Genomic DNA, 17087 nt, shown 5'->3' with positions numbered 1-17087 from the left:
TCATGTTAGAATGAGCATAGGTCTGAACAAAAAGAAAAATGGCCAGCCTTGTTATTGTTGGTAGAGTGTCTACAATTGTTGGCATCAAATTCAGGCCTGAAGAGATAAAAAGGCAGAATGCTATCTTTGCTAAGTTCATTTCAAGTAACTCCCAATGTAACGGAATCCTGTTTACAGCCTAACACTGACACACAAAAGGCATTATAATACTAAGCCTTTGTAATTCATTGTTCCATCTGGGGACTCTACTACATTAATACCTTTAAAAGTGACAGTAGCATGTCATTAGTATAACAGTTTGCATCTCCTCTATCCAGATAAATTTTTTTTAAAAATTAGCTACAATATACTAGATAGATTATTTAGCTTTATAGCCAACAGACCAGACTGCAAAATTGCTTCCGTCTTTTTACTAGCAGATAGCTTGATTTGATAAACAGGAAGTGAGAACTCAGCAATTTTTTTTCTTTAGTATTCTGCTTACTCTGAGTTATTAAACTAATGTGAACTGGCTGGCAAATAACGAGATGTGGTAAATTTAGTTACACTGACAACTTTATAGGACATATGATGAAGAAAGAACTTTTCACCATTAAGTCTTCCAAACCAAGAGTCTCAAATGTCACATTAACATGGGAATTAAGTCAGTTAAGTAAATTATATTAAGCTTTTTTCCAGAGACATCAGAAATCCTAATTGCATATTTTTATTATTCAAAACAATGCTATAATATACACAAAAATTATCAATCATGGCACAGGCTAATTGTTGCTGAAAAGGATTGGGGACCTTTTATGACAAAGTCAAAGGGGAATATTAATGTGCACAAAACAATCAAGAAAGAGGCCCAAATACATTTATTTTTATTATTTTTAAACCAAAGGTAGGAAAGGCCCTTTGGGGCTTGTTTTCAGCTCCTAAACTCTACTGAATTTTATTTAAAAATGAGGGCATTTATTGCATATTGTCAAGCCATGGTGGAGTAGTAACCCCACAGGTGTACTTTTCAGAAGTAGCATCTGCAGCATGTTCCCCATGTGGCCTAAACTCCACTACGCTAACGCCACAGAGCCAAGACTTAGAGGATCTTTTGGGGATATCAGGCTGGGGAAAAGGGGCAGATGTTCTCCTGACAGGCAGCAGATACCATTGTGCAATTTATGCTGTTGGATTCTCATAAAAGCTGTTACAGGCAGTCCCCGAGTTACGCGGATCCGACTTACATCGGATCCACAGTTACGAACGGGGCTTTTCTCGCCCCAGAGGACTGGAGCGGCGGGACACCCAGATGCGCTGCAGTCCCGCCGCCCCCATCCTCCGGGGCGAGAAAAGCTGCTCCACGTCTCCCTGGTCTGCTGGGGGGGGAGCCCCCCCCAGCAGACCAGGGAGACCGGGAGCAAAGCCGCGGAGCACGCCCGCAGCGGGACAGCCTGGGCACGCTCCAAGGCTTTGCTCCCCGTCTCCCTGCATACCAGGGAGACGCAGAACAAAGCCGCGGAGCACGCCCGCAGCGGGACAGCCCGGGCGCGCCTGGGCTGTCCCACTGCGAGCGTGCTCCGCGGCTTTGCTCCCCATCTCCCTGGTCAGCAGACCAGGGAGACGGAGCAAAGCCATGGAGGACGCAGGCGGTCCCGCCACCCGCATCTCCCTGGTCTGCTGGGGGGGGGGGGGGGAGCAGCTAGTGCCCCCCCTCTTCCCCCAGCAGACCAGGCTTTTCTTGCCTGTGCCTAGGGTAGAGCAGCTGGGGCGCTGCCAGGTTGGTCCCGCAGCGCCGCTCCTCGGCGCTACTGTACCAACCCGGCAGCACCCCAGCTGCTCTGCCCCAGGCGTCCTGATTCAGCCACTGCTGGTCAGTTTCAGCAGAGGCTGAATCAGGACGCCTGGGGCAGAACAGCTGGGGTGCTGCTGGGTTGCTCCAGGGGCTGCTGCTGCTGAAACTGACCAGGGGCTGACTACAGGAAGCCCGAGGCAGAGTTGCTCTGCCCCGGGCTTCCTGGAATCAGCCGCTGATCAGTTTCAGCAGCAGCTGACTTGGGGACACCTGGGTTTCTTAAGTTGAATCGTATGTAAGTCAGAACTGGAGTCCAGATTCAGCGGCTGTTGAAACTGATCAATTTCAGCAGCGGCTGATGCCAGTTCCGACTTACATACAGATTCAACTTAAGAACAAACCTACAGTCCCTATCTTGTACGTAACCCGGGGACTGCCTGTATTCGACTCCAGAGTGAGTGCTGTGATGAAGCTGCTGAACCCTATGCTGCTCATTGCATCTGAACATAGCTGGAGGTCAGGCAAAAAGTGGCAGTTCAAGCACTAGAGGCACATGCTACTGTGATATTTAAGGTAGGGATGTTAAGGATTAGTCGACTAGTCGATTCCCCCCCTTGCTGTGTCTATCAGATAGAGGCAGCAAAGGGGGGTACTTCAAAGGGGCAGTTCTGCACAGCTGATCCCAGGCTCAGCTAATCCCAGGCTCAGCTGTGCGGCACTGCTCTTTTGAAACACCTTAGGATACATATGCTTTATATCTCATTACAGTATAATAAAGGTGCTGTTACAAAAAGTGTGTGTTGAGTCCTTACAACATGCTCTTTCTTAGAAAGTTAGAAAACAGGTAGGTTGGGGGGGGGGAGTGTATAAAGTTTAGAATTTAAAATGTAACATTATATTTTAACTTTTTGGTTCTAAATAGGTATATCTCCATAAGTAGATATGGACTGATGGTGGGAAATGTACTGAGTCTATCATTCACTGAGGCCATGTACACTACAGAGTTTTTTCAGAAAAACGGACTTTTTCTGAAAAGAACTTCACTTACGTCCACACTGCAATTGCATTCTTTTACACAAAAAAAAAAAAAAAAAAAAAAAGGAAAGAACAGAGGTTTTTTTCCAACATTGGTAACCCTCTTTTTACGAGGAAGAAGCCATTTTCTGAAAGAGCTCTTTCAGAAAAAGGTGTGTGTGGATGGAGAAGAGGGAGTTCTTTTGAAAGAAGAAGAAAGAGCAAAAAAGCTCAGGTGCCCTGGTGGCCACTACGTCCATAGTAATCACAGTTTAAATGCGTGATAATGTCCACACTGAATGGACACTATCTTTTGAAAAAACAGATCGCTTTTTCAATCCGATTTGGCAGTGTGAATGAGCTCTTTTGGAAGAAGTTTTTTTTGGAAGATCTCTTCCAGAAAAGCTTCTTCTGAAAGAAGCCTGCCGTTTAGACATAGGTTGACATGATCTGACCAGATCTTTTCAAGATGAAGTCAATATTTGTGTGGCTGGAGTGATAACTCAGACAATTGTTTTGCTGACACAGCCTTCTGAATGCAGCAGATCTGGGAGCAATTATTCTTGTCTGTTTCATAGCAATTGGACATCTAGTTCATTTTATTTCCTTCTTCCAGTTTGTTCTTGCTGTTCCTCCCTGCTCATGCTAAAATCAGAATAAAGAGCCCATAGCACACTATATATAGGGACAGATTCTCCTTTCACACTAGTGTATGTTAATAAAGCAACAACTCATTTTATAAAACACAAGGATAATGGTGAGCAATTCTCTTACCTTTTGAAGCATTGCATTGCCTTGGTGAGCATTAACGTTGTGTTGGCTGATTTCCCTTTTGTACTGATATTCGTATACTTGATTTGTTATATTAACAAGTAGAGTGGGTAGGCCAAACTTCAGCTTCTCACAAGCATAGACAGTTCCACTTTCAAGGTCTGTTGGTGTTGTTGCATATCGTATAATTAGTCCCATTAGGAGACCTGAAGATTAGAAATTCAAGAAGTTAAAATACAGTAAGTGTCTGATACAGCACGGATTGTAGACTCAGAGAAGATAAGAATGCACCATTTCATAATGTACCCAACCCGCCAGCATCGTGGTGCCCCTTCACTAACAGTACCCCCCCCCCCAGAGTATGAATATGGAACAATGAAGAACATGGCAATTTCTGATGAATACAGGGCTGGACATGAGGGTATTTCATGTACTTGGAACAGATCATACTTCTGTGTTCCAGGGATTGAGGTCATTCTGATGTTTTTACTAACCAAGTTGCTCAGCCACTGATTACCTAATAACAGTACATGTAGTGAGTACGTATTTCGAGGGGAAGAATAACTAAAACACTATACTGGGAGTCAAGAGATAATGTTATTTTCTCAGCAACTCTGCAGACCTCCTGTGTTTCGCTGAGCAGTATCACTCTGCCCCAGGACACATTCTGCATATTGTAAGGGGCTAGTCTCAGCTATGGTGATATATATGTCATCAATAAATAATAAATGGAACAATAAAAATTGAATGAAAGGAAAGAAGGATGCTGTTGTGATTGAGGCACAGCAACTTGATTTAGTTCCTGACTATATTTACACGAGGTTGGGATCTATGTTTAAGCTGCAGCTCACATGCATACATATACCTTTGCTAGCTGTGCGCTAATGACCTTGCTAAAAATAGCAGTGAGGACACGATGAGACAGGCTTCAGCATGGGCTGCGCAAGCAAACACATGCTCAAGGGAGTCAGGCAGACTAGTGCAGCCTGTGTTGTCATGTCCTCAAGCAAGCTAAGTTGATTAGACATGCTCGTGTGAGTTAGAACCACGCTGCAAATCACCCATCCAACTGCAGTGTAGACATATAGCATGCTGCTGACTTCCTGTGGGACGTTGGGCAAAGTTACCAACAGTGTCCTTCAGATGGAGAAAATAATGCTTTCAGGTTTTCCATAGGGACTGTGAGGATTCGTGCTGATCAATGGCCTCATTTCATTAATTGATCAGATGTAGATAATTTAGTTCAACTGGTTTATTGAATGTAGAGAAATCAGCACAAGTGGAAAAAGGGTTAATATTTTAAAAGGTCCTGAGAAGCAATTTTCGCAGTAGTTTTCAGCGTGTCTGCTCCAAAGTGCATGCTTAATTCCGTTCATATTTAGAATATGTCTACACTTAAACCTTGGCAGCAGTGCAGCTGAAGCTGTGCCACTGCAGAAGCCACTTACTACCTCAATGTGAGGTGGGGGAGGCTCTTTCCTCACTGTCGTTATTCCACACCCCTAAAAGGAGGTAGGTAGTTCAATGCAGAATTTTTCTTTTGACTCAGGGATATTTACACTGAAGGGCTAGGTTGGTTTAACTACATTGTACCCTTGAATTATGTAGTTGATTCAACTTAACTTTTTAGCATAGACCTGGCCTGATAGGTCCCTTATTTGTGACAGCAAAAAGACTAATACCTCTTTTTCCCTTTTTTCCTTACCTGGATTTTATTCGTTAGGTTATAAGACATCTGTGCCAACCACACACAAAATTATTCCAAATGTTTATAAATCATAAAGTACAAATAATATTAGTCCATGAAAACCTATTTCCTAGCACACAGTTCCTACTAGGCAAAGATTAAACATGGTACTTTTGACAAATAGACAGACTAGATGAGGCACAAAAACAACAACTTAACTACTCATAAAACCTAAAACTGCACAATAAAACCTAATCCTGAGGATAAAATATTTCAAGACACATCTATAGCGTAAATCCAAAATCACCCTGGGAATTTTCGGTTCTTAGCTTATCATAAGCCTTCTAGTTCATTTTACAATATTGACTAATTGTATAAATCCATAAATACTTGGGAAATGCTCAAATACAACAGTGATGGAGAGCACTAAGTACCTAGATTTTTTTAGAGCCATTTGGAAAATATGAATGAAATTTTATCTCAGAGGAATCAGAAAATTGGGAGTTGATACTGAAGTTTCATTTAATAATCAGATACTAGGATGATGAGAGTGGTATAAATGCCTCAACAGGAAGACAGAACAACCTTGCCGAGTTCTCTAAAAAGTGGTTGCCTCTAGCCTATCAGACCATATGTAGTTTTAGTTCTATGAAGTGATGCAAAGCTGGTGTATTAGCAATAATGCTGACTACAGTGTTAAGGAGGGATGTTTTCTTTAAATCCCTCAGGATTCAGACCGCCAAGTAAAAGCCAAAGTTTGCTTCCTGAGGTTCCATGAAATGTGCATAATAAATCTGGTAATAAATCTAGCTGTAGTAAGAAGTGGTATACTGACTTCCTGCAAACTCCTGGGAGAGGAAAATGAAAGGGGAAGAGAAGCAGGTACTAAATGTTCTAATGCAAAATATTAATACCATGATGACCAACCCCAAGAGTTCAAAAGCGAGGAGTCAGACATCAGAAAGCCATGAGAATTAATTGATATAAAAAGTTTGGGGTTTTCAGTCTGACTTCAGATTATTTAACCTTTAGGGGAAATGTCTATCCTACAAAATATTATTAGAGATTGAAAATTCAACTTTACATGCACTCAAAATGCACTTGCAAAAATGTGAACATTCCCACTGGGTGCTTGGAAGGGATGTCACTTCCCTCTCCATTTCTTTCCCTCTGTCCCAAGCTCTCAGACCCTTCTCTCAATCCACAGATCTTATCTGCTGTCAGTCTCAGCTCTTCTATTGCTCCCCTGCCTGTGAATTCTCCTTCTCTGTCCCCTCCGTCTTCTGCCAGGCCACATTTTCCCTTTCAGTTCATCCATCAAAGGCTACCCGCCTGGTCCTCATTTCCTGTCCCCATAGCGGGCTTGTCTGTTCCCTCACCCTCCTTTCTTCCCCCTCTACATTCTCCTTTTCTTCCATATTCACTGGCTCCCTCACTTGTCCTTCAATATTAAATTTACTCCATACAGTGTTCCTGATTAGCTTCACAATTCTCTTGCCTCCATTTTAGCCCCCTCTTCCATAATCCTGCTCAGCTCCCCACCCTTCAGTACCTGCCCAGGCTCCCCCACACTATTTCTCCCTGCTTTCTGAGAGCACATAGGGCAGCCATCTTCCTTGAGTGAACCAGGCTTCTCTCCTACTGAAACAATGGGAAATGGTGGCCATCTTTACTAGGAGAGATCTCACTAACACCTGCAAAGGAGGTAAGGAAATGACTGTCACTTTAATTGAGGGGATCCCAATATTGCCAGTCCTGAGCATTTAAAAATCATGAGGTGGGTCACTAAAAGAATCAGAAGAAAGAATATTTAAGCCAGAGAATTTTTAAAAGTACATTTTGGATTCTTTAACCTTCTGGTTTGAGTCTTCTGGGTTCATTTAGGTCACATTTTCAAACTTTTCTTCATAAACATTAAGGCTAGAATCCTTTTTCCTTTTTTTCTTTTTTTTTTTTTTTAAACGGTGAAAGATGAGATTCCTTCCAAAGGACTTGCCTTCAAGAGTAGATGTTTTACAGAAAACACTCAATATCATTTCACTCATGACAAAATGATAAAAGCTGGCAAACCTGGGAGCCTGATGGTCTATATTTTGCCTACATAGCCTCTGTGCTGCCATTGAGTAGCTCACTGCTTCATGAAACATTGTGAGGAATCTAGTATGTATTCCAGTAAAAAAATTTACCTGTTGTTGCTCGGGCCCATAACTCAAATAAATTTTGTTTTTCTTCATTTAAATCATTGCTCTCAGGTGGGGCTGGAGACAAAGGTTTCAGTATGCAGGCTGCCACAGGGTCAGAGGACAACCCCATCCCTCTCTCACCCCAGCAGCTTGTGGCCAAGTGAGACGCACCTGTCCATGGCTGCTGCAGCTGCAGTGAGCATAGCCAGGGAAGAGGTGTATGTTCTCCAGCTGGGGGACAGACAGACACATGGACAAACTCCCTGAAATGTATAGGTGATAGCCGTCCCTTTCTCCACTTCTGCTGGCCCAATGGGATTATGGCTGTCTCTGTCCTCATCTCTGGCCCCTTGCACCCCCCTTGCTTCTACAGCATAGTTCCATCCTATCAGACCCCTCCTTTTCCATTTTATGAGAAACAATTAAATTCTAGGCTTGGGATGTAAGTGGTTAACCGATAAGCCTTGCCCTTAATGGATGAGGCGAACATACTAGTTCTGGTAAACTGGTAGTGGATGGAACAGCTTCCTGTATGCCCTGGCCTGTGGCGGGCCCAGTGCAGGTGGCGGTGCCAACCAACTGGCTGGAACAGCTCCTGTCCATGGTGGGCCTGCCTGCCTTCTTCCCCCTCCCAGTTACATATTGGCTCCCAGGGCAGCTTCACTGTGGGCTCTGCAGTATAAAGCTCATTTCAGCTTTATACTGAAGAGCCCGCAGTGCATGTAACCATGTAACTGCTAGGATTTTTAGCAGTAAAACAGCTACATTTTAAAGTGACTTTTTACATCCCTATTCCAGGCACATCCCATTGTCTTGGCACAATCAAACGCTTCCCTTGTTTTAAGTTGTAAGAGGAAGCTGCATCGCAGTTTGGTGGTCCATTTAGGAGGTGTTCTTGAACAAATGCACTCACAGTCAGATGGACAGACAGACGCACATTTCTAAAATATATAGGAAGAGAAGAAATAGAAAACCAAGTTCTGGTTACTGTTTTAAATACATACAGTCTGTCAGGGAAGTCTGCGATCAGGCTACCTGGAAAAGCGTCCGTAAGGGAGAATGGGCCAACTCAGATCCACCTAGACGTAACTGAATTCCTAGTCAGTTAGTTGGCAGCTCGTTAGCTGGGCTACCAGGACTTAGGCAGTGTGGCTCCTAGAGACAGAAAGCTTGTGAGGAGAGGAGCTTCCAGGACAGCTCATTAGGTATGCTCCTAGGGACAGGGACAGGGACTCCTCTGCCTTGCAATGATGGTAGGAAGCCCAGACTCTCAGGAACTACAAGCAGGGGAAGAGCCACAATTGGCAAATCTTGGCAGGCTATTGGCTCCAGGGAAACATTCTCTTCATGCAGTGGCAACAGGCCTGGCTCCAAGGAAGGATCCAAAGCTAAGAGAACCCAGCTGCTAGAGGGGAATGGGAGATGAGGCAGAACCCATACATTGAGACTGACTGTCTCCCAGCCAAGATATGGTAGTGAAGGGTTGCTTGTACTTTGCATTGGTTAATAAAACTAGACCACTCAAAAGGGTAATTTTTCCCAACATAAAGCTACACTGACAGCACATTTGGGGAAATGGAGACAGGGACACATTTTTCTCCACTATAATATTGACAATCCATTAATTTGGCTTCTTGGTTATCTTATCTCAAACAGCAGTGGCAAGATAAAGATGAGACGTTACAAGGGCACTAGCATTCTGTGTCCAGGCAAGATACGGTATCTGCAACAGTAGTCACAGCCTCCAGTGAATTCTCTCTGGTGAGGCAGATAATATTCAGAAATGGCTAGTCTGGCATTTCACTGCACTTTTTCAAAGAAGTCACATAACTATGGTATGACCTGAATATATTCATATATGCAAAACTGATTAATGGGTGTTTGTAGGAATGGTGCTGTTAAAGGTCTTAAAATTATAAAGATTCCTGTAAGAAAATCAAAATCAACCTTTAACAAAGACAACTGGAATTGAAGCCTGGCTCGCATTGTTTCTTTCCCCTAATTTGGATCCTATCCTCAGATGCAATATGGGTCAGGGTAGCATATGAACCACCCAGATGCTTAATGGTTTTAGAGTACAAATAAAATAGGCAATTTTGTGTCTATCAATAGACATACTGTGGATGGCTAGCATTAAGTACAGTAGATATTGACAATCAATATTCTTAAAGCATTAATGGAGCTTTTGAGTCTTTTGAGCTCTCAAAGGAATATTATGATGTATTAAATTTGAACAAAGTATAGATGGATTCAAATCCCTTGATTCAGAAAATTAATGAAAGCTCCATATAAGGATCTGTAACAGACAATTGCTGTAATCAGTAGAATGTTTTTCTGGTGACCACGTAACTTTTGCAATCATATTATTTCTTAAGAAATAAAACATTTACCACAACTCAGTTTTAACAATATACAACATGTAAAACTTCAGGAAAATAAATATTCAATATTTAATCATAAAAAGTGTATGCATTATCAATTCACAGAGATGTTTGCTTTATATAAAATATTTAATATTTATAATATAGCTGTGCTCAGAGGCCTTATCCAGATTCTAATTAAAATATTACCCCCTTTTTAAGCATAGGCCAAGGATATTCAGCAAATAGTTTCTTTTCTACTGCTTCTACCTTCTCATTTATATCGTTCTCAACAGTTCAAACATTTATACAGGTAATAGGTTCTAAAGAAGCATTCAGAAAATGTCTAATAAAAGTAGGACTAATGTTTTCAATATCCCTTGCAACCACTATTTCCAAAACAGGTCTGTGTTTAACACATTGAGTAGCCTAGGCACAACACACCTTTAATACCAGAACCATGTGGCAGCCCCTCATACGTTCCATTCGTTTAAATAGAATGGAAACCAAATGCACAAAGCCAGATTTTAGAATGGAAGGCCAGCAGTGAAGCTGTTAAAAATAACAAATTGCATGAGAACAAGTAAGGAAAAGATTCAATTGCGTAATCAGAAATCCAGTAGCACTATTATAGGTTGCTGTATTGTGATCACGGAGAAGACAGCTTCAGTTTTAGCACACAGAGTTTAGTTATTAACATGGGGTCTCATCATGCGAGGTTGAGAGCATTTCACACTGAATAGGAATCAATCCCTAACATTCTAGAAGTCGGAATCCAGTTAAAACATTCCTTCCCCTCCCCGATCCCCTTTGCCGGAGACATTTCCCTTCAGTAACTGGCACAGATGTTCATAATATTTCTCTTTAAGAGTTTTTACTCCTCCCTCTCTCTGAAGCACCCCAAATAGAGCCCAATCCCAAATTTTGCCACTGACTTCAGTGGAAACAGGATCAAATCCTTAATCATAGATCATGGTGTTGGAAAATATCTTTGAGGTCATCAAGGCCATACACTCACATCAAAGAAGATATTCCTCCCACTAGGATTATTGAGCTATTTCTGAACACCTCTGAATGAAGGGGACTCTCAAATCTTGCTATGCAGTTCAATCCATCACTTAATTCTCATGTCTGTTAAATAATTATTTTAGAGCAGACCTGAATCAATTTAAGAACATTCCTTCTCTTTTATATTTCACCTACTAAATCCATTCTGGCTGACTGTTTCTCAAACAGTTCTACCCTACTATTGCAACCTGCTGTGATCACTTTTTTCCAGAGTTTAAATTATACCTCAAAGATCTCTCTTCTTCATACATCTATTGAAAAGGGGAAACCTGTGATCTTTGTCATATTATCTAAGACATGGATTCTCATTTCTAGGACCTAATCCTGTTATGTTCTGAGCTCCCACAATCCCTCTGAAGGGGGGTACTCAGCACATTCAGAACCTCAAAAAAATCAAGCTTTAATCACCATTTTTGTCCAAATTTCAGAAAATAGTTCTCTGAAAAAAGCAATTCTATTTTAGTGCCTTAGGACAGTGGCTGTTACAGCTCTTCCTATCTGAATTCCTGGCTTTACAATTGAACTGTCATGTGGCACTAGACAAGTCATTTAAGTTGTTTCCCTTCATTCTCTACTGCATTATTGCAGTTTTACACCAATACAACTCCATTGACTGTAACAGCATTACACCACCATAAATCTGGGGAAACTGAGCTATGGTGTCAGACCTCTGCCTGAGTTCCCCTGTGGCATAAATGCAAAGCTACTGTCAAGGTCATCATTTTCGTAAGTGACCACTGATCTGGGTGATCAATATTAATCTCATTTTCAAACCACTGATCTCAACTGGAGTGGTGAGTTCACAATACTTCTAAAAGCCAGGCCCAAGGCATTTGCTGCTGAGCACTTAAAAGTGCTTTCCAATTCCACCAAGGGAGAGCCCTTTTACTGCTAGTCTATTGTTAGACTTGCCCAGTCCCTCCCCTTCCATCCAAGTCCTCAGCCCTTCCAGAAATGCAGAGCCAACCCCTCACCTGGCCCGGGGCCTGGTGTGTCTGTTGGCTTCCCTACCTCCTGCTAATTTTCCCCTGAAATTGCTGGCATTCATTGTCACAGCTGTTTTAATATTTTGAAGGAAGGAAATGATGGCTTGTTTTAACCACTCTTATTGCACATTGCTAAGAATACTGAAGTCACACCGAGGGTACAGGAAGGTCTGTAGTGTAAGCTGCTAAAGCAAATGAATGGATCTCTCTCTTTGTTTGAAAATGGTCATAAATAATAGAAGACTAACCAGACTTTGTATCCTTTATTTTGGAATTTCTTTAAACAGACCCTTCACGAAGATCTCAGAACAGATCTAAACTGGCAGCTGAATTTAATTATAAAAAGGATATCCCGGTTAATGGTACTCCTGGATACACCAGGTGCAAAACAATGGCTAAATATTCCAAATTGTAAGAGTAAAAAATGTTACTGAAGTTAAATGCTCATAAACGACAATAATGGGCATTAGTATAAAACCCTTCATTTCCATCTTTCTGCTTTATGTTGGTTTTGATAACTACTCACAAAATGAACTAGAGATGGAGAACCCAATCCACTAAATTCAACCCAGTGCAAAACTTAGGCAAAAGTAGGGTGTGTATGAATCTGAGGTTTTGATTTGTGTCTAACTTGCAAGTAATATTATCAGTTGTACACCCAACTCCAGACAGAAGCAGCAAAGGATGTTAAGGGGAAAGTGTCTTGTGTGTAAATCCTAGAAAAAAAAGTTAGATTAAGCAGGCAAATGTATATAATCATCTGCAATTAGAAATGGTTGCACAGTATAAAAACCTACTTTAGGAGAATATCTAAACTGTGTACAATGGTAATGAACTGTAACTTTCTATCAAGCATTGTTTTTCACACTCTGTTGATTAGCTAGCAGTATAATAGGCACATGTACCATGGAGCATAAGATCTAAGAAGTTAGCAATAAAATAAAATATGGTTGATTGTCACAAATTCCTTTCCCCCCATTCTCATTATTTTCCAGTAAGCCCTACAGAGCTACATTATCTTACTATATATTTTAGAAATGTGCATCTGTCTGTCTGTCTGTCTGTCCATCTATGAATCCATTTATCTAAGAACTCCTAAGTGGAAAGAGTTAGGAGTACCAAATTTGGTATGCAGCTTCCTCTTATCATAACTTAAAGCAAGGTCAGGGCTTGGTTTTACCGGGACAATGGGATGTGTCTGGAATGTGATTGTTTCTCATCAAATGGAAAGGGAGGGGGTTTGATAGGAGGGAAGTTATACTGTAGAATGATCACAGGGGACCTCAAAGGGCTGGGACAGCTATCTACTATATATTTGGGAGACCGTATTGGGATATGCACCTCTCCTCTGGCTGTGCGTTCTGCCCCAGACAAGGACAAGCACTTCCCACCTGGCTCCAAGCTGTTGAGATGAGAAAGGGATGCGGTTGTCCTTTCTCCCTGGGGTAGCCTGCATACTGAACCCTCATTCCCAGCCCCGGTCCAGAACAATGATGTAAATGAAGAAAAACACAACTTATTTGAGTTAAGGACCTGAGCAACACTGGGTAAATCTTCTAGTAAAATATAATCTTTTATAACAGAGGCAGGGACAGGTGTGAAGGAAAGGAACACTCACTCTTCCCCACCCACCTATTTAAAATACTGTACCATGAGCGGTTTTTTTTTCCATTTTTTTTTAGTTTCTTCTAAAGCATCAGGTCATTGCTAGAGGCAGGAAATGACCTAAGCAGGTAAAGTATCCAGTATAGAAGGGTAAATCCTGTGTTCCTATGACTTTTCAGACTTCATTTGTATAATCAACAGCTTTAAATAGACAATGTTAAGACTGCTAGATCTCAGTCCTAACCTTCTGATAAGTTCTAACCCTTTTGCTTTAGAAGATACCACTCATGTGGAATAGCTACTAACCTTCACATTTAAAGCTCCAATGGTTTACATGGGCCTGATTATCCCACGTTCCATGCAAATAATTGTCAATGACTTGAATGGAAATACTACATGCTACTGACAGAAAACCCAAGTATTTTTTTTTTTTTAGGATATGAACCTAAATTTCCTAGTGCTCATTGCAGCATCATAAAATACATAAATAAGAAAGTCAGTCTTTGTAGCCAGGATGCTCAATGTATAAAATGATAATTTGTATCCCTTTTTCCAGCCTTCACAGCGTCATTTGGGCATGTGAAGTAGAAAGTGGAGATTGCACAACTTTTCTGAAAGTGAAACAAGACGAAAAAGGCTGGGGGAATAGGCCCCCATCTCCATTCTCTCCATAGAATAATTAAACTAACATTGTATCAAGCTACACAGAGAGTCCCATGCATGAATTAAATAAAATATTGGAAAATTACATCAAGAAAGATTAGAAGAGGAGATGTAAGCTGAAGTACAAATATAATGGAAACTTTCAGGGAAGATTAGAGAGCAACTTTTCAAAGTCTGTTTTTCTACAACCCAACAAAAATCTTCAGCTAGTTGAAACTGTATCAGACCACAGGACTGGACCCATGAAATAGTAATAGATTCCTGTCATGACCGTAATAGATGCCCCACCATCTTGGGATATCACACACAAGCATGCATTATATTAATATGAAACAATCTCTTTCAACCTTTATAAAACAGGCATCCTATATTCCTGTACTCCCAAAGGGTTATTAGATTCAGATCTGCACATAGAAGTATGTTATCTGCACAGTGCTATAATAACCTATTCATGACATTTATTCCATTGATAAGTCACCCTATGGTTAAAGAGTTAAACTTTTTACTGCACATTTCAATAGACTTGTGGCATTTCATTCAGTACATTTTCTGTTGCTTTGTCAGCACTTGAGCTCAAGTGTCTAATTATATACATGCAACAAGTTTAATACTAAACCAACACTTGAATTTATACTCACCATAAACCATGGCTCCTCCAGTTTCATGCAAAAAGCGGAATCGATGATTTTTAAATAACCAAATTGTTAATATTGTAAGTATGAGCAAAAAGTTAAAGACCAGCAGTTCCACAGCTCCCTGATGATAAAAATGATCCTCCTCTCTCTCATATTTTCTTAATTTCTCCATTTCATTCCTCTTATGTGAGTACAGGTACTTAAAAAAAAGAACAAAATGCAAAATAAAGACACCACAGGTTACATGCTATATCATCAACTTTGGTAAATGAAAGACTAGACACTACTGAAATTCACAAAACACATCTGCTTTATTTGCAGCCTCACGGCTAACTCCTCCAGCTCAGAATTCAGCTGGATTCTAGTTACAACTTCCTGTTTCTCTCTTAAAGCTGTCCTGTCTCATTTGTAATGTTATGATAGCATCACTTCATTGTTCTTGTTTTAAATGGAGATGCACAAACTTTATGGACTTTGAGGCTCTGTGAACTAATCAAAGCTCTGTGATCCTTTCAAAAGTTATTTCTGTTAGCAAAATTAGTGTCCACACCACTTTGCTCCTGCATTTTTAAAAATCTTTTTAATAAAAAAAGACATTAGGAGAACTTGAGCATCTCACCCAGGCAAACAGATGTGGAACCAAAAAGTAATGTAGAACAAGTGGCATAAATAACAAGTTGGTTATGTTTTTACAGTTTTGTTTCTGTTTTTACCACACAAAGGTGCAAGAGGAAACTTGGGGTTTGCTACATTAGGAGTTTGTCTTCATAAAGACCTCAACCCCATAACCAAAGATTATAAAATTCAGGCCCCAGTTCTGCAGTAAGCTCTGCATGGAATATTCCTGAGACACACAGTGAAAGTAGGGGACTGCCAATATGAAGCTTATAGCACCATACTGTGAAAAACAGACTAGAAATTAAAATGTGTTTTTTTTTAAATCATTTATGCAGCTGGCCCATTTTCCTTTACTTTAGGCCATATAAACTGGCAAGTTTTATAGCCATTTTTAGTCAAATTTCACTTTCAGGTTCTCATGTCCTACCTCAATGCTGCAAAGTTTGGGTTATAGACACTAGAGAGGCATATTCATGTGTTTAAAAATCACCTCCAACCGCTGGAATATTATAAAAAAGAAGAGTAAAGCATTTCTCTGTCTCAGATTCTGGACAAGTTGCAAGCCTGCATTTGCTGTCAAATTGGAACAGACAGTGCACTTTCAACCCCATAAATGTCTAAAGTGAGGCAATTTAAAACAAATGCATAAGAGTGCCACCTGCTGGATTGGGTAGTCCCAGCCCTGCACAAAATGTCCACAGCTCCACACAGATGTTTTTGTCCACACAAGACTATGGTTTCCTTGTCCATTTTGCAACCCCTCAATCCATTTTTATGGTAAGGATCAATGGCCTGGTCATGATGTGCAGCCAGTTTCACTGTTCGCTCTTCCATGGGAGCTTCTTGGTAGAATGGGATGATATAGCTCCCTATAGTTATTTTTTCCATTCACACGTCTCTTCTTTTCTATTCCATCCCCCATTCCCCACAGTCACTGTGTTTTTGCTTTGCCCCTCTCCCCCGCACCTTATTTTCTCCTTTGGATTTCTCTCTTTCCGTCTGCTCTCTTCCTCTCCTGATCACTCACAGGCAGGATGTAAGCTCTGACAAGCACATTTCAATTCAAGCCCATCTGTTGAACCCATGAAGTCTGGGTGAATTCAAAAATAGGCAAAACCAGTTTAAACATCCTCATAAGTATGTAATACAGGAAAAAGTAAATGTGAAACAAAACTTAGTTTTTTAAATTAGATATTTGGATATTTATAATCTATTATATTGGGAACAGCAAAATAATACATGAGGAGTCAGTGGAGGGAGTTTGATCACACTCCTGGAGCAAAACTCCTCCCAGAATGTTACAGCCAGATGGGCAGAATGATGTCAAGTGTACGGGAGGGAGAGAGATGGGGCATTTGATTTGCACACTCTCCGAGTTCAGAAATGACAGTGTTTGTAGTACTATGACTAAGCGCCACAATGTATCAGAAGAAACAACAGAGCTCTCCTACCACTTTCTCTACATGGCAAGTTGAAAGATGTTCTCATGAGCTGGTCTTGCACTTGTTTAAAAAAAAAAAAAAAGCTGCAGAGTGGCTGTGCATGTCTGATGCTGCTGCTTTTCACCAATAGAGCCAAAACATACGACAAGTAGCAGGAACCCTTTGCAAATCAGTGGGACTGCGGAATCTGGCCTGTAGATTATATTGCAAATCACTAATGTTCTGAATGTCAAAAGAAACACAATTCTATATTCTACAATTATGCATTTATATAGAAACCTAAA

General features: G+C 40.9%; 1 protein-coding gene across 1 annotated transcript in view; it reads right to left on the bottom strand.

The window, feature by feature from the left end:
• Positions 1 to 15095, bottom strand: part of SLC9A9 (solute carrier family 9 member A9) — a 402473-nt gene extending 387378 nt beyond the window's left edge. The window contains exons 1-2 of the mRNA XM_075937666.2: positions 14747 to 15095; positions 3560 to 3762 (exon numbers count right to left, since the gene is read on the bottom strand). Of these exons, the coding sequence (XP_075793781.2) occupies positions 3560 to 3762; positions 14747 to 14915 (372 nt within the window). The 5' untranslated portion in view covers positions 14916 to 15095. The remainder of the gene's footprint in view (positions 1 to 3559; positions 3763 to 14746) is intronic.
• Between the last annotated feature and the right edge of the window lie 1992 nt (positions 15096 to 17087).

Source organism: Pelodiscus sinensis, chromosome 10 (assembly GCF_052426305.1).
Source record: "Pelodiscus sinensis isolate ZL-2025 chromosome 10, ASM5242630v1, whole genome shotgun sequence".
Lineage (NCBI taxonomy): Eukaryota > Metazoa > Chordata > Testudines > Trionychidae > Pelodiscus > Pelodiscus sinensis.
This window is presented reverse-complemented; position numbering and strand designations above follow the sequence as displayed.